Consider the following 17,786-nt stretch of genomic DNA (forward strand, 5'->3'; position numbering starts at 1 on the left):
TCCGTTCGCCACTGTACTGCCTTTAATGTTCGCCAAGTGAGAATCGTTGAGCTCCGGGGAGACAGGGAGAGGGAGAGAAGAGAGAAGAACATATCTCGTGTCGTTGGATTTGGAGATAACCGAAAGCCACACTTCAGACTTTAGCTGGAGGAGACCGTCAGTACGGTGGAAACACAAGCAAGCGGCTGCCGAAGAACCTGACTTAAAGCCCGATGTTGTGTTTTATTTGAACGGCAGCCTATTTATTTCTGAAATGTGTAAACGAATAATTAATTCGGAGATACTCATTTGCATTTTGTCATTTAGGAGATTCAGTTCTTTTTTATTAATGTAATAAACATTTATTTGGAATAATTCAGCATGACGTATTCGGATATTGCGAAATGCACATTGGACTGAAATTAAACAAAAACTGTGCGTAAGAAAAGGAAAAGCCAAGAGGTGGAGGACGAGAGTGATCACTTTGAACCCAAAGCGTCACGCAGAGTTTCGGGGATAGACGTGTTGTTCCAGAAGGAAAATAACATTTGGTTTAACGCGGAGAGGAGACTTTGACAGCAAGTTCCTTTCAAAAACGAAAGGGTGAAGATACACCCAACAAGATGGATACATCTTCGCTGTTTGGATTTTTACTGGCATTTTGTTTAACATTAAGAGTTCAGGGAGATGAGGGTAAGTTTTTTTTTATGAAGTTGCTTTGCCATTTCCCGTCACGCTGGTTTCATGAACCTCATTCGAAAGCAAATCTAACTTCTCTTCTAAATGGTAAACAGATTTTCTGTTGGCTGATTAGCATATTTCGAGCGCGTGACTGTTTAAATCTCACTAAATAGTAAGAATATCATTTCCCTTGTTCGGCGGGTAGATCAATTGTTTTTCTCGGGGTTAGGAAATCTCTTTAGGTTCTAAAGAGATTGTTGATCAATGTTGATTGATCAACATTTGGTATAAATCAAGCATTTAGCGGAGAATGCGGTATATTTTCAAAATAAATATGATGAACACGGATATTCTCTGATGTTTGGTTTATTGATTTTACGTTGAAGTGTACGCAGATGTCTCCGCAGTTAACGGTTAGCAATGCACGGGGAAGCCAAGAAGAAGGAGCGGTAGTACGCTTTTGCCTGCGGCGTGATCGCGAACCCATGTAGCCAAGTGTCGGGGGCCGGGAACTTGGCTATCCTTACTTTTTTTGCGAGGACAATTTTTCACGGCTCAACGAGGTTTTATTATATCACTATACCTGCATTCTCCCCCGAGATACGGTGTCGTGTTGCTACTTAGTTTATGCTTGGGAGTTGTTTTTGAAATCCTCCCTTAATAATCGCTATGCCTTCCAAAAGGGGGGCATTTGTAAAACCATTACTAACAGTGGGCTTGGTGTGTCTCCGATTTATGAATTGATTATAGTTATGTTACGTTTTAATATGCATTGTCAGATATGGGGCTACAGTTAGCAGTGTGGCTTTTTCCGTTTTTCCATTATGATATGATGTAAATTACACGTACATTTCCTTCAGCGTCTCGATCTAATTTGGAGTGGATTAATTTGACTAAAATTGCAAATAAAGGATTTAAAATTATTTTGCTGTGCTATAATTAACATGATATTAATTTACAGTAATTATTTTTTCTTAATCGGTCGCTGAATCATGTTAGCTGAAAAACTAAACAGAAAAATCTATTGTTACTGAATATGATAAACATATGTTTAAATATGGTTTACTTTAGCTCGTTTTTTCCTTGGATTTACTGAAAAGCAATTAAAGGATTAGTGTTGCTCTTTCGCTTCGAGATAGACGAGGGCCAAAGTTCTATCAGTGGTTTCTGGAGCATGATCTGGAGCTACATTTTTGGGGCTAATCGCCTATTTTCAATTTTGATAAGGGTACCCGACTGGGGGCGTCTATTAAACATGTTAAAACGGCAGCACCTACCTTCCAGTTTCCATTTGCCTGTAATATAATAAATGCATAACCTCTAAAAAATCACTTTACAGGCGATGATATAAACGATGGCTTCGTGTATATAAGACACAATGGTAGTAGTAGTAATATTTAATAATAATAAAACAGCAACAATTATTATTATTATTATTATATTTAAAGTAGTAGTAGTTGTTGTTTTTCAACAGTAGCTTCATTTAAATTAGGAAGTCGGACGCCTTGTAATGTTCTGGCCAGTGACTCTGACTGTACTTGGCGAGTTTCCTCGTGTGCTCCGTCCCACCGTGCAGAGTACTCGAACACATCACCGTGTCCGTCCCCGGCTGTTTCCCGCAAGTCCGCACTCAAAATGCCTACCTCCGGCTTTGTAACTTAATCGGAATTTGGCCTTGGATGAGGATTTCCTGAAAAACGTCGTTACCGTTGCCGTTTACTCATAGAAGCTGTTATTTTGCTCCATCTGTCTTGATCTATTTAAAACGGTTCTTTTCAGCAGAAAGAAAGTATTAACCGACGCCCTTTTAAAGGCATTATTTCCCGGACTTCGCTGTACGAGCTTCTGGGAAACAAACATACGAAAGATGAACAATTATGATAGTTGATGGACGATTATTTCGTAGTAAGTCTGTGAGTGTTTGAAGTGGTTTGTGAATTTCCTTAAGGTCTTGCCTGATCCTAGCGTCGCACCTCAGAGCGTTACTGGGAGCCTCTTGCGGGTCATGACGGTGCGCAAGCACTCTTTTATTATAAATCGTCCCGGCGACTAGAGATTTGTGCCATTTATGTTCCTGCATCGCTGCTCGTTGAACCCACGACCTCTTCTACGCGGTGTTCTCCGCAAACAAAAAATTTTCTTCGTATTTTTGTCCCCAAGAAAAGGACGCAATGCAAAGAACACTGCAAACAGTTATAACACTTAACGCATCTAAGTAAACATTTTAAAAGGGTTATTTGGAATCGGGACTGTTTTTGTACCGGGTTGTTTTGCAATCGATGAGTGACTTACAGGGTGGCAGTGTTCAGTTAAATCGTTCGGGGCAAAAGGAAGCCATCCTTAAAATGTATCCATAGAAAACGCAGTAACGCTGTAGCTCAGATAACCTACAGTGCCGCGTACAGATCACCACTTAAGCTGTAGCTTCACACCCTAATACGAATTAAATCAAATGTTTTTTCCTTCTCACCTCTTTTCGTCATCACCGAAACACGTGAAACATTTGACAGTGCTGTTGTTTTGCAAACGTCTGACCTAATGCCTTGTTTTCACTCACACCTTAATTAAGTGTATCCTGTTAATGACATTATAACGTTATACATTTTAACATAACAGGAAGAGAAACAATTTACTGGTTCCAGCCTGTAAAGTTAGACTCTTTCCAGCTCAGGAAACTGGAGCTCTGTCTTCTCGGCCTCCCTCGGTCTCCCTGGCTATCAGGCACCATATGTAGCTGCTCACTGGTGACACCAGGTTTAGCCAGCAGCTAGCTGCCCGCCGGTCACAGCCTGTGTGTTTAAGGATGCACGGGTGACCCTGCAGCACGCCTGCTCAGCTCTGCAAACAGCATAGCTAACCGGGAGCACGCACTCACACACATACACACACTCACTCATACGACCTCTGCCAGGGCCGTGGTGTAGAAAATGTGTTTAGATTAACACATTTCTGAAGCTGTCTGTGTGTGATGTGACACACTTCACATGCTCTGAATCTCATCCACATTCCTCTGATGGTTATATGTGTGTGTGTGTGTGTGTGTGTGTGTGTGTGTGTGTGTGTGTGTGTGTGTGTGTGTGTGTGTGTGTGTGTGTGTGTGTGTGCGCGTGCGCGCATGTGTGCGTGTGTGTAAGCAGACAGTAGTTAGCTGGTTGAGTGAGGTGGTATAGACCACGGCAGGTGGCTGACATGAGTTTTCTGCAGAAGTGCCTTCATTCTTTACCTTTTTCATGGCCCTTCCAGAGCAGTTTTTCATAAATGGTCTGTTTTCTTTTTGGAGTCTATACAGTGGTGGGCTGATTAGCCAAGATCTCTTTGAAATTTCAGCATTAGATTTTTCTTCCAAGTCCCGGCTAACCCATTCATCATGTTTTATCTGTCTCCTGCTTAGGACTTAGCACTCGTTTCCTTTCCAGCACCTCATCCTGAGTTTTACCTACCGGCCCTTTGTCCTTTTTTTTTGCATTCTTCTGTTTTTTCTTTCGTGATGTTTTTTTTTTTCGCTGCACTTTAATGCAAGTCACCTGCTGGAGGTCTGGCCTTCGGCCTGGGTGCGGGCGTGGGTTCGGCACGGGAGAGGCTGGATCGAGCGCGCTCTCTGATGATGAGAGGCAGATGTGGGGGCGTGAGGCGGCCACGCACCCCGCATTTCGCCCCCCTCTCCTGTGCTAGCGGTGAGTCAGACCCCCGCGTGGGGAGAGAGCGGGCAGCCGTGGTCGGAGGGGTTACAGAGCGCAGAGCGGCAGGGGGAGGTTAGAACACTGCGGAGTCTCCTCCGTCACAACAGACAGGATTTCGGTGCCTTTACAGAAGCATAATTAGATCAAGAACAACAATGACAAAAAAAAGACCACCCCTTCCTACCTGAACACACCCTAGCCTTCTAACTAAGCAGCTGGCTACCCAACCGGTGACACGGTCCCGGTGGGCTCGCAAACGCAGAACAGCAGAATCACCTCTCCGCGTGTACAATATTAATAATAATCGCACACAGAGCAGTTTTTGCATTTCCGCTGCTTCCCTTTTTTGCGGCTGTCGGGAAGGGGGAAAAAAAGGGAAACTCCCTCCACTCAAGAAGAAAATTCATCTGTAAATCTGTGAAAAATAAGGTCACATTTTTGCATCGGGGCCAACAAAGGAGGACTTGTTTAATCTCGCGAGGCGCAGAAAAGTGCTGAAACAGTGCTATTGGGATGAAATTCAAAAGAAGGCAGAAACCCATAAATAATGCAGCTCCATCCCTGTCCCCCCCCCCCCCCCCCCCCCCAACTGATTAGCACTGTTTCTTATTGCCTATTTCTTGGAGGGGGGGCATATAGTCATGGTTGGAATACACAAAGCTACAGGAAGTCATAAGGGGCACAGTATTGGTGTGGAAGGGGATCATCGGATCCAATCTGCGACACAGTTAGAGAAAAATTGGGATTAGCTCCAAGTTTCACAGAGCTCTGAAGAGAATCCGAATTGATTTGTTCCGGAATTGATCAATCGATCGATTGGCCCCTCAGATTTAATTGTGTAAATTAGCAAGAATCACTTAACCTTCAACAGGAGGCCACGATGCACAACCCCTCAGTCAAAGCACTGAGACTGATGGGTCTCCTGTGCAGACCTGGTTTGATGTGCCGTAGCGGTCTCATGTGTGTGACCGGTGTAGTGCGCAGTGTTGGTGTTATGTGCTGTGGTGTTGTAACGTGTAGTGTTAATGTAATGTGCCTGCGGTAGTGTAATGCGCAGGGGCTGGCTTGGAGAGTGCATATTAAAAGCAGCAAGGCAGGGGAGCATTCTCGATCATGCACAGCCTCGTCACGTCCGTAGCACATCCATTATCTGTGGAGACCTAGTGACTGCTTAGAGTAATTAGTTCAAGCTCTCTCTCTCTCACACACACACACACACACACACACAGACATTGACACACATACACTGACACACTCGCATTTTCACACGCACACACACACACAGACAGAAGCCCTTCCCTGCCGCACTGTGTGCTGGCGTAACAGCATGTGGCAGTGTGTGGAGATGGATAGACTCCTGAAGCGGCGCAGGCACAATAATTCATGAAGCCCCGGCTCCTCCGCTCGCCAGCCTCTTCTGCGAACTCGCAGCGGAAATGAAGGCCGAGCTCCCTCTGACAGCCTCCTGCTGCCGAGATCACCCCACATCGGGGCCCGAAACCCTGGGAAAAAAGCAGCTCCTAATGAGGGCTGTCAGGCAGCCCGCTCTCCCTGCGCGTGGAGGTGGAGCCGTGGCTCGCCGGGGTTTTCCTCGCACAGATTTACCGTCTCTGAAATATGCCGGCACCCATACGAAAAAAGGGCAAATTCACACTGAGGGCAAAATCCACATGATTTTGATGGGAATGAACTAGGTGTCTCATTTATATGTTGTTTGTTGCATTTCACTTTTTCAGACAGAGGCTGTACTGGAACTGTGAGTGTGAGTGTGTGTGTGTGTGTGTGTGTGTGTGTGTGTGGATTCATGAGCTAGTAGAGAGTGCAGTACAAGAAAGGGGCGGGGGGGGGATGGAGGGTACCTTTTTAAAGGGCTTTTTGAAATGTCACAATTTGAATGTCTATTGCATTTGAAGCTCCAGGTCTTCGTATTCCTTTCAGTGGCTGACACTCAGTCGTTTGAAAGGCCAGGTGGGGCTCACAGCGGCGAGGGCTCAGAGCTGTAAGCTGCTTTGTGTGAATGGGTACAGGCCCTCTCCCCCTGCAACGGGCCTGAATAACGCTCCCGGTGTGGAGCAGATGAAATGGCGCTGAGTGGATGTGGCCCGTAAGGTTCATTATGTTCCGAAAGATGAGTGAGTGCCTGGCGGAGACGAGCTCTAATTGTTACCAGACCTCCTCGTGGAAGCCAGCAACAGACCCTGACCTGTCAATCACTGCTCTCTCGCTTCCTCTGAGGCCCTTCCCAGCATCCACTGCCTGGCCACTCCAGGTAGAAAAGGACAGGCCTACACTCAGTGCTCGTGTGTGTGTGTGTGTGTGTGTGTGTATGTATGTGTATTTGTGTGTGTACATGTGGGTGTGTGTGTGTATGCATGTATGCATTTTTTACACTACGTTGTATATGTGTAGTCGTGCCTAAATGAGTGCATAACTATGTGTCAATGTGTGTGCCTATAAGAGCATTTGCACATTGCTATGAATGTGTACATTTATGTGTTCTTTCCTAGAGTGGAGTGGAGAGGTTCAATGTAGTTTTAGGACAAAGCATGAGCTATTCTCATTGATATGTAGGTGTTGTTGTACAGCAGGGTTTCAGGAGAGGCTGAATATGAGTACATGAGGTAATGATGTGGGTAGAATGTGTGTTATTTCCATTATTTTCATAGTCAGGCAGTGATAGTGATGTCATTGTCACTGTTGTAAGTTGCCCTCATGATCTGAAAATACTCTTCAAATGTATCAGTGATGTAGAAATAAGTGAACATCATACCAGAAGCGTATCTAGTCTGAGAGTGGTGTGTGTGTGTGTGTGTGTGTGTGTGTGTAGCTGGGACAAAATGAATGCTCTGTCAGATAAAATCTCCTCACAGCACTGGGGTGACCTTTGAACCCTCAGACATGAAGTCTGTATGTCACTTCCTGTCTCGGCCACAGAGCCATCTGATAGGGGAGGCTATTATTCCATGGAAGGGAAGATACGATCTGTGAATGTGTCCTAATGTTTGCAGATTGTTAGCCAGCGCAACAGCTACATGCCGCAGGACACTTCTGTATTCTCGGCGGGGGCGGGGTCGGGGTCAGTGCAGGGGGGGAGGGGCTGATGGAGGAATCGCCGATTAACTGGCCTCTGACGCATAGAATGTGTGTCAGAAAACATTCCGCAGGGGCTCAGCCAATTAAGGTGATTGTTCTGAACGCAGGCTGAGCCCTACAGTCTAGACCGGGGTTGGAGTCTGAGCTGTGCTGTTCGCTGACGATGAGCAGGAGTCCTGAGCTGTGCAGTTGGCTTCATTCCTCTGGGGGAGAGTGGGTTTCGGCAGCCAGGGTCACCTCGTCCCGCCGCTTTTTTGCCCCCTAGCAGCTTGTGAGGGGCCTATGAGGCACTCAGATGACGTTAGTGGAGTTGTGCTTATCGTGTAAATAAGCATTTTCTCTGCTGCGGTGCACTGTGGGACTTGTAGTGTTGTAAGCGGCCAGTTGGTGCATATGAGAGTATTGGCGGATTGCAATCTTCAACACTCCTGCAAGAGTATAGGTGGAGAGGCAGGCTTAATATACTCCAGCTAATGTACCCCAACTGCCCATTCCCAAAAGTATGACAAAAAGAAGTGTGAATAAAACGCCAAAAAACAAAAAAGTTCTGTCACAGAATGTCACAGACCTTGAGCAGCATTCCAGCTCATCTGTAGCTCAGGGTCAGTCCCTGCCGCCTTTTGATTTTTGGATAGAGAGTGTGTGTGGGTCTGTTTAATGATGTGTCTCTTCTCTTCTCCTCTCCTCACCTCACAGGGGAGGTGTGCGGTGGTCATCTGGACGCCAGCGACGCGGGGTACATCACCTCCCCGGGGTACCCCCACGAGTACCCGCCCCACCAGAACTGCCAGTGGGTGATCAGCGCCCCCGAGCCCTCCCAGCGAATCGTCCTCAACTTCAACCCCCACTTCGAGCTGGAGAAGCTGGACTGCAGGTGAGGTGGAGAACAGGGGTGTGGGAGGGGTGGAGAGAGGTCAGGAGACGGGGTGGGGGGGTGGGGGGTCATCAAAACTGCAGTCAAGGAGCTGCAGCAATAGGTGTTTTTGCAATTGATGTGGTACAGCTGCTGGACACTGGAAATTTACATAGACCAGTGAGACTGGTCTCCCATTCAGTGTTCAAGGTGAGCCTTCTATAACGAAGTTGAGTTCTCAAGCCTTTAATTAAATGCAGTCTGAATCAGCATAGTTTGACTAAGGTTTTGCATTTTGCCTTCTCCCATCAGGGTTGGCACATTGCTCTTTCAGGTTGGGACCAAATAGTACACTCCATCACATAAGGTTTTGCCCTAGGGCTCGTCAATAATCACGCATCTTAACGAGTTATTAAAAGTTCTGAGATTTATGAGTCTCATCGGGTTTTGAGCGGACCGTCTTCCAGCCAGGTTTTCTGCTACCCTCTACTGGTCAGTCAGGGAAGTGCATGCAGGCAGCACGACCCCCGGCAGGGAAGGTGACCATGCCAACACTCCTTAGGAGGTCTTAGTCAGAACATCATAATATCCGCTGTCTTTTGGGCCGATCACGGAAAACAGTCTATGTGTGGCTGCACACTGGCGTTCTCAGCCTCTCATTGGCTGTGGAATCTGGGTCACGCCCAAGAGGGATACATCAGCCAAAATCCTCTCAGTAAAAGGGTTTGCACGGCACAACATCAGGCAGACCCCCATGTGCTGAGAGCTTGTGTCTGCGACCGACACTGCGCTTGAAACATCTGAAAATCAGGACAGATCACAAGCAGCGGAAGCCTTCCAAGAGGAAGGCTCTGTGGATTGTCCCCCGTGGGCGTAAGTGACTGCGGGTAAACAGGGGACACGCACATCTGTCACAGATGTCTCCCGATTTTGGATCTTAATTGTACAAGAAGCATTCTGATGGCTGACTGTTTAAACTGGGCATGGAAAGTATTTTAGAAAACCTGCAAACGGTGTGTGTGTTTTCCAATAGTCTTTACACTGAATCTCACTGTAAAGGCTGTCTCCTTCTTGGCCATGATCATCCAGTAGCACACAGTCATACCACGTGCAGAGACTCATTAGCTATAATACATTTGCCCTAAAACTCACAGTGAAGACAGATTGGCAGCCAGGTCTATATCATTGAAACAGGCAGGAATTACATTCCTGCTTCTGCATTCACATTCCACAGCCTTCTTGTCAGCCTTTTAACTGCATTGTTTCACCATATAGTTCCATGTGCTATCAGCATACCACATGTGTCAGTGATCAGATGTTTCTGTGATACGCCTTGATGTTCTTTTGTTGAGATGGGAGTATAAATTTTTTAGTTGTTGTTGTTGTGGAAATGCCTTTTCTGGTGCTTTCAGATGGCAGGCAAAGCCGGAAAAGAGAAAGTTGGTCTCTAAATGTCTCTTTTCCCGGGACTGTACTTTCCTGTTGTTTGATTTGCACCAGCTCAGAGCTCTCCCCCTAACCCCACACCAGTGTACCCTCTGTGCCTGCTGGCAGCGGAAGCAATCTCACATCCTCTTAAAAGAAGCATCCCGGGAGAAATCTGATAGGTCCATTAGTAAACAGAACCTTGCGCGAACACGGTTATTTATTTATTGAACTGGACTGCTTCACGCTAACACATGGGCGCTCTCTAATGCTCTGAAGGATCTGTGGAAAGGGAAGAGTGAAATGAAGGAAACGAACAGCCAGGTGACTCGTTTGTACCTAATGACGCCTTGCTGTTATTTGTGCTGCTCTATCCTATCACATTACCTGACATTTGGGGGGGGGGGGGGGGTGTCTCTGGGAGAAATGGCGTCCATGGGCCCGCTTGTACAAGGCTTATAGCTCAGGCTGAAATTGAGCTGTGGACCTGCGGGTGACTACAGCTCTCTGTCTGTTCCGGATCTGTGAAAACTGCACCATTGACCTTCTCCCAGACCCTGCATACCTCTCTCTCTGTGCTGAACTCCAGCACCAGGTGGCCCTTCGAACATGGGGGAGAGGGGGGGGGCAAGTCCCTGGAACTGCCCCAGGTAGAGGCATCTCTCCCGTGGGATGGAGTGCGGGGGTTGTCTAGGGGGTGGGTGGTTTTAGGTGACGGAGGTTAGGTTTGGTTATTTTTGACTGTTATTTTTGAGGAGACAGCTCAGCTGACATGTGGACGGAGGGTGGAGGCTATGGGAAGGAAGGTGGGGTTGGGCAGTGAGTGCCAGTGGACCGGCTTGGGGGTAGTTACTGTGTATTCATTTTGGTGTAGGTGGCTTCAAAGTCAACTGGGAGTAGATGTTTATATAGATTGTGGCTTGGGATTTGGAGGGTGTAGGGGGTTATATTTTATCATGGTGTAAGTGGCTTTGAAGTCAACTGGCTGTAGGTGGCTGTGAGGTTTGCATGACGAAGGCAGCTTTGAGGTTGGGAGTAAAGGGAGGGAGATGTGTGTAATAACAGTAAACAGAGACTGGCCCGATTGGGAGTAGCGCTTCCACTTTACTACCAGTGCAGAGGACCACAATAACAGACAGCCAGGCCCATTGTCTGAAAGCAGGCGTGGGGACAGAGACAGCCCTTGTGTTCAGATCCCGGCTCGTAGTTTTCTTGTTGTGGTTGCTTGTCATCCTCATGACAACAAATTGTGTCTTGAGGACGAAAACGCTGTCCGGCCGAGCCTGGGAGTCCAAACAGAGGTAGTCTTTGTGGGGGCGAGAGGGACGGGGGTCACTTTTATAGCCCTCTGATAGACCCTGCCTTTGTGACTCTCAGGCCAGGGAGGGTGTGGGGGGTGCGGAGGGTGGGGGAGGAGGGGGTTCAGTGTGGAGGGGGGGAGGTAAGAGCAGTGTTGTGCGGCAGTAGGTGGGTGCGTGTCTGTGACTATGTGCCACACACAACCCAGGCGACTCACTCCATCACAGAGCCTGCAGTCCCTCACATCAGTGCCCTGTACCAACATCTCTCCAGGTCAGCTGTCCTTCCAGTGGAAATGTCAGCCCCTGTAACCCCCCACAGTAAGAGTTTTCCTCATTGTAGGACTTGTCAGTATTGTTTTCATAAACACCATCCCTGTGTTCAGACCAGATCACACAGAGTGGGTGATTAGGACTAGAGCTGGGGCTGGATTAAACAGCAGTTACAGGTTGTTTATTCCATAGGTTTCAATAAAAGTAGCACCCCTGGTAAATTGAAGGTCAGCCTGTCCCAGCACAGGATTCAGTACCTGGAGTAGTTGTCCTTCATTGTAGTTAAACCCTATGTTGTTAGTTATCCCTAATTCCAATGATTATTGTTTGGGTTTGGATTGGGGTTAAGGCTCTTGGACTGGTATGCATGTAGAGATGGTGTTTTTGTAAGCAGCTTATGGAATAGCCTGTAGGTCAAAGCCTACAACGTGAGCCCCGAGACGCAGCCACACCCCGCTACAGCGCAGGTCTGGGATGCTGCCAGAGGGGTTAGATGGGGAGGGACGGCGGGACCAAGACTCCCGAAATGGGGCGGGGACTCCTCCTCCTGGTCAGCTTGGGACCCTCCTCTCGGCTCCCCTTGTTTATCTCCCGAGCCCCGCGTGCGCTTGCACGGGATGAATTAGCAGCCCCGCCCTGTCACCAGGCTCTCTGCACCGTGCCACTTCCCTCTCATCTGCATGCGGGCGGTGAGGAGCTAGCTACGTCGGAGGCGCGCAAACCCTCCGCCTTTGATATGCACAGAAAGAGTTTGGGCGCGGATCGCGCGATAAGCAGACTTTCTGCCTTTAATTAAATTCTCTCAGTCGGCCGTGCCTCCTCCGCTCCGGAGATGCGTTCGATTGATGGAGGGGGGAGGGGGGGTGCAGCGGTTGTCCCGGTGAACGGAGGCGGAGAGCGTCGACACAGTGGCACAGTTCGCCGGGAGAACGAGCTGCGACAGCCTATAGTGAGCAGCGCTCTGGAACGGCGGAGGCGGGCCACCCTCAGATGGCAGATGGGGGGTTGGGACTCTGGGATCAGGCTGGAGCAGAGTGTCGTAGCTCGGGAAAGTGCAGTGTCAGGGTGCCCCAGCCGGGGGGCCCGTAACGGGGGGGAGTCAGATCACATCGTCACAGCGGCGGGTCAGGTGTCATGTTTCCTGCGCATGGAGCCAAACCTCAGAGGTCTCCATCATGATTCAGATTTTCATCTTCCCCTTGTGCCACTGGTTCGAAGTAGACGTGGAATAAATAAAAGAAAATGGTAAATCATGCATGGTGATGGCAGCTGTAATGTGATCTGCGGCAGTTATGGATATGAGCGCACTTTGAGTTTTAGTTTATACTCTCCCTCTGTCGCTCTCCTTCCTGCTTTTTTTGTCTTTTCCTCTCTTCGCACACTCGTGCCTCCATCCATCTCTTTCTCTCACCCTCCTCTCTTCTCCCCTCCTCCTGATGCAAACGCGAGGATGTGCGTACCCTTCACTGTCGCAGAGCTTAATCCGGTCGGAGGATATTATCCTCACGCCCGTTTTAATAAGAGGCGAGAGTTTGTGCAATTTCCTCGTCCCCCGTCTCCGCAGACCCGGCCTCGTCAGCCGAGGTGGCGGAAAGACAGTGAGACTGAGGCTGATCTCATGCATCCTTTATTATTGTTCTATTATGAGGACTTCTGCGTCTCTCCTTTTCCTGTTATTATTATTAATGTTTGTGAATAACTCCGGAAAACAGGGTGTTTTTTTACAGGGGTGGAGTATCTGCTCCGATTGCTGCGGCCAGCTGTGGGTGCTGTGTGTTTTCTATCTTTTGAGTTTTACTGTGAGACAGGTGGAGCTCATTGTGTGAATCATGTCGCTCTCTGGTTCTTGTACCACAAAGAGATGCACCAAACTAACTGACTGCCGCTGCCTTATGGGTGCTTGCATATTCCAGTCTATGTGTGACTCCTTAATCAGGGACTTGATCGCGCTGTCATGCCCCAGATGTGACATGAAGGAAGTTGGAGGTAAAACGTGTCGCGGAATCGGAGCCGGTTCTGCCACACTGCTGCTGGACAGACGACCTGTGTTTCCTCACGCCTGTGTTGGCTGTAAGCCAGTTATACCTGAGGCATTTCCAGTGACCCACCAGAGCCGTAGATCAGCTGCACCTGAACCGTTTCCACTTGCTGACTGTAGCAGGAGGAGGTTAGCTACACCTAGCTAGTCTGTGAGCTGGAGGCAATAACACAGTAAACTGGCCCAGGCCAACAGCATGTTGACCAATAGCAGATAGAGTAACATTCTATCTTCAGAACACACGTGTGTCAGGTGGAAATAGGAGCATTTAGCCTGTGTAAAATAACACACCCAGAGGGTGTTGTTTTTAGTGCTAGCTCCTAAATAGGTAGCAAGCTCCTGTTCACATGTCAGCAGTAGCTCATGCTGGGAAATTAACATGTTACCTTTAGACCTGTAGACTATATTTGTATATATTCAGCTGTTTGCCACAGTCTTTCTCTTGTGATCTCTGCAAAGCTGGAGCAGCAAAGGCACAGGCACTATGATATAAATGTTCATCCTCAGTTTGTGGACAAATTTGCTAATTTTATTACGAAGCTGATGTGGGCAGGTCTAGTGTGGGCACCAGTTGAGTATTCTGTCTGTTGAAACACAAACCATCACATTAGAATGGCACGCACACAGGTTAAGGGGGTCAGTGGAACTGTAAAGAGCATGACTACTGCCGGATTGCTGGCCTTCTCCCTTTCTACCGCTCATGCCCTGGCGCTTACTAAGTCTGTGTCACAGGAAACCTGACAATGGCTTTCCCGCTAAACTGCTTTGATATCCCCCAGTGGGATAAACCAGCCACTGATGAGCTCAAAACAGGCCTGTGGTTCAGATCAGTCCAAAAATGACCAGGGAACAATGACCCCCTTTCAGGCGAACGCCATTCCCCCAGTTTATTTTCTGATGAGACAGAGATGACTGGTAGCGGATGGTTAATGTCTGGCTTAAGGGGTCTTCCGCTCGTCAGCGTGGATGAAGCCCCGGCCCTCGTCTCGGCTGGTAAATAGCGACATTGTATTGAGCCGTAACACAGGGGCGATCTGTGCGCGTGGTATCACTCTCCCCGGTCTCTCCCTCTCCGGAGATGGGGGAAGGAAGCGGTTGATCAATGTGTGTTTTCTGCTTGAAGTGAGGAATCGATGGGCGGTCGGGAGAGCGAACCGCGCGGCGAGGTTGCGGCCACGTCCCACGGGTATCTGATCCGGAGGCGGCGGGACCGTCGCGGCGCCGCGGTCATGAGCGGCCCGATCGTCTGCCGTCCGACGGGGGAGGGGCGGAGTCCCAGGATCCCCCCGGCCGGCTCTCCACGTGCACACAGCTGACACGCGCTGCCGCATTCCGAGGGGCCGAAACTGAACCAATTACAGGGCTAATTCTGTTCGTTTCGGCTAAAGAGCAGCCTGTCTGCACCAGCATTCTTGAGATAACATCCAAATATAGCCAGTGGAAGTCCACACTCCCTGGGGTGGCTGCTTGGGGCAGGGGAGAGGGGGCCACAGTCTTAAGTTGGTGGGGGGCCATAGCTGTGGCAGGGGAAAGGGGGCTGTTCTTCAGGGAACTCGCCAGCGTGACATTTTGATTTTTGTTATTTATCGCTGAATGTTTCTGAGGCTTAGGCATGCTCTTGGAGCCTGGAGGTCTCTGACATGCCAGAAAACCCTGATAATGTATAAGAGGACAGTAGAGTGAAATAAAACTATCCCTGGAACAGTATCTGTGGGCATGCAGACCCTGCTGTATGACTCAGACCTCCATGCTCACCTCTCCCTGCGGAGACCTGGGCCAATCAGGTACGAGCGAGCGGCTGGCGTGAATGGGGAGGCATAGCTGGTTGTTTTGGTGGAGGACTGAAAATGGGAATTCATTCGAACATCTACTTAATATTTCATAGGCACTTATGGCTTATTAGGTCTCCCTGCGGGCGCTTGTGGGCTTCCGAGCAGACATTTTTGATTTATGCTTTTTAGCGTTTCATCCTGACACAATGGAGACATGTTTTTTTCAGAGAGGGTTTTCAGACTACTGTAAATACAGTAAAGGGAAGTACTGTCAATAGGAAATACCCGAGTACTGTAAAGGAAAAGCAAAGCGCACCTTGAAGTCTTATGCATGTAAATACAGGCTCTCTGTGTCTCAGAAATGTACACACACACACACACACATATATATGTACCATATATAAATAGATATATGTCAGGGCTCCTTTTTTCCGCAGTAAATTAAGCCACTGATTTATTTCTTTTATTCTTCCTTTATTTATCCAGGTGGTTCCACTGAGATTAGAGAATCTCTTTTATTTTAACAGAGACTGGACCAAGACAGCAGCACACAGTCATAGGAGTCAGCTTCCATGACACCAGTCTCTCTGATTTACACTGGCTGAGCCGCCCCTCACTGTAAACTCTGCAGGCCCCCGTGCGCCATAAACCGGCCTGTGATCTGCCCGGGCAGGCCGGCACCAGAGGAGGACTTGTGTTACCACAGTGTTACCACGGTGTCGCCGCGGCGTCGCCAGCTCCCTGAGCGCGAGGTCACTCTGCGGGGGGAATTCCTGACGCTTGAAGGGAATGTGCAGGTGTGAAGCAGAAAAAAAAAACACAAAAAATCCCGCCTGAAAAACAGAGAAGGTGTGAAAGGCAATTAGCAGCCGGGTGTGCTGGGGGGGAGGGGGGGCAGGGCTGCACTCTGCCCCGGTCGCCTCAGACACGCTCCCTGGAGGGTGATTTTCTGCACAGACCAGAGATAGGTCTCTGTTTACTGGGTTGAGGCAGCTACTTTCAGAGTCAGGCCTGCGGTAGGCAAAGGTTACATATTCTCTCACACTTAGTAAGCAACCACATTGTTGTTTTTAGGTAGCTCGCTAGTTGTTGAGCTGGTTACTAGCTGTGCAACACAGTGAGAGAGGCATGTGAAAAGGGGTAGACGTCATAGGTCACACTCCTTGTTTATTTTTCTTAGGCTAAGGCCCTTCCACCGGGGCTGTCGACCCACAGGTCAGGGAGGCTAATGGGAACAAGCCATATGTGATTAGCACCAGAACCTGAGCGAGGTCCTTGAGATACATCAACTGGATTCAATCAAAACTGCCGAGCCAAATGAAGGGGCAAAATGTTTTTTTGTTGTTGTAATACGTCATTTGTGATGACTTGGCAGTTTTGATTGAATCACGCTGTTGTGAACGCTAATGCACGTGTTAAACATGACTTTGAGTGACTTCTAGTGGAGGGTGGATTCCGCTTTCCCAGATGTGCCTCGCTGCTAATTCACGGCGACCGCAGCCAACAAAGAAAGAAAAGAGATCAATGGGAACGTAATTAGGCTTGCATGCGGTGCGTCCGTGCCGCGGCTTTCTCTCGGCGCGGCGCGGGTAACAGCCGTGGCAGCGGAATGAGCCACACGCGCCTCGTCTCCGGAGCCGGGGAGAATATCGGAACGAATCGGGAGAGCGCAGGATGAATCGGGAGCCGTGGGTGACTTAACCCACCCTGAAGTCACCCGCGGCTCTCCTGGACGGGAGACAGTGCGACGCGATCGAGCTGCTTTCTCTCCCCTGGCTCCGCTCTGCAGCCCCTGTGGCTCGGGGGGGCGGAGGGGTTGGGGGGGGGGGGCCTGCGCGGAGGGGCTGCCGTTTCCCCCCGAGCTGCTAGAGCGGAGAGGAGGAAACGATCTCAAAAGCACGGCAGTGTCTGCGGTCCAAATATACATATGCCTGCGGAGCACTGCTTCAGAGTACCTGACCCCCCCCCAACCCCAACCCCCCCCACACCCTGAAAGAGGGTGCTTACATCTCTGTGCGGGGGGTGGCTGGGTGGCTGGGGGCTATGGTATGAGTGTGTGGGGGGGGGTTGGAAAGGGATAAAGGGTGCTTAGATCAGAGTCAGGAAGAGAGGGAGAAAGGGCAATGGTTTGATCTGGAAGAGGGGAAAAGAGAGGGCAATGGGGGTGTTTCTGTGGGAGGCACTGGGGGTTGTAGTCTAAGATGGAGGGGGGGTGGTTTGTTGAGGCATGGGAAATGAGGCTTAACTCTTAGTTGAGGAGGAGGGTTGGTAGGGGTTATATTCAGTGTAGAGAGGAAGCTATAGTCTTGGGAGCATTGGTAGGGGGATCGGTTTATTGAGACAGAGAGAGAGGGGGCCTGTAGTCTACATGTGTGTGTGGAGGGGGCAGAGGTGGGGAGGGCTCGTAGTTGGAACAGGGGAGAGGGGGCTACAGGCAGAGAGGAGGGGTTGGTGTGTGAGGGGAGTGGGGGAACAGTCTGCAGTCTGAGCTGATGGAGACAGCAGTCCCTGAGCACCTGTTGGAGTCTGTCACACAGGAACGGAGCACAGTGTCAGGTTCTCGACCCCCCCTCCCACCATCCCCGGCCCCTGATTGACTCGGTGCCGCTAGTTATGCACCCCACAGCCAGGCTGCAACAGAGGAGAGAAAGAAAAGTGTGTCACGTCTTCATCCCGAGCGGAGCGCAGATTTGT

At 49.3% G+C, this 17,786-nt stretch overlaps 1 protein-coding gene across 2 annotated transcripts in view; it reads left to right on the forward strand.

Moving 5' to 3' along the window:
- Positions 1 to 269: 269 nt before the first annotated feature.
- Positions 270 to 17,786, forward strand: part of LOC118785487 (neuropilin-2-like) — a 67,788-nt gene continuing 50,271 nt past the window's right edge. For both annotated transcript variants that reach the window (XM_036540168.1, XM_036540169.1), the window contains exons 1-2: positions 270 to 672; positions 8,130 to 8,307. In XM_036540168.1, the coding sequence (XP_036396061.1) occupies positions 603 to 672; positions 8,130 to 8,307 (248 nt within the window). In that variant the 5' untranslated portion in view covers positions 270 to 602. The remainder of the gene's footprint in view (positions 673 to 8,129; positions 8,308 to 17,786) is intronic.

This window comes from Megalops cyprinoides, chromosome 11 (assembly GCF_013368585.1).
Source record: "Megalops cyprinoides isolate fMegCyp1 chromosome 11, fMegCyp1.pri, whole genome shotgun sequence".
Classification (NCBI taxonomy): domain Eukaryota; kingdom Metazoa; phylum Chordata; class Actinopteri; order Elopiformes; family Megalopidae; genus Megalops; species Megalops cyprinoides.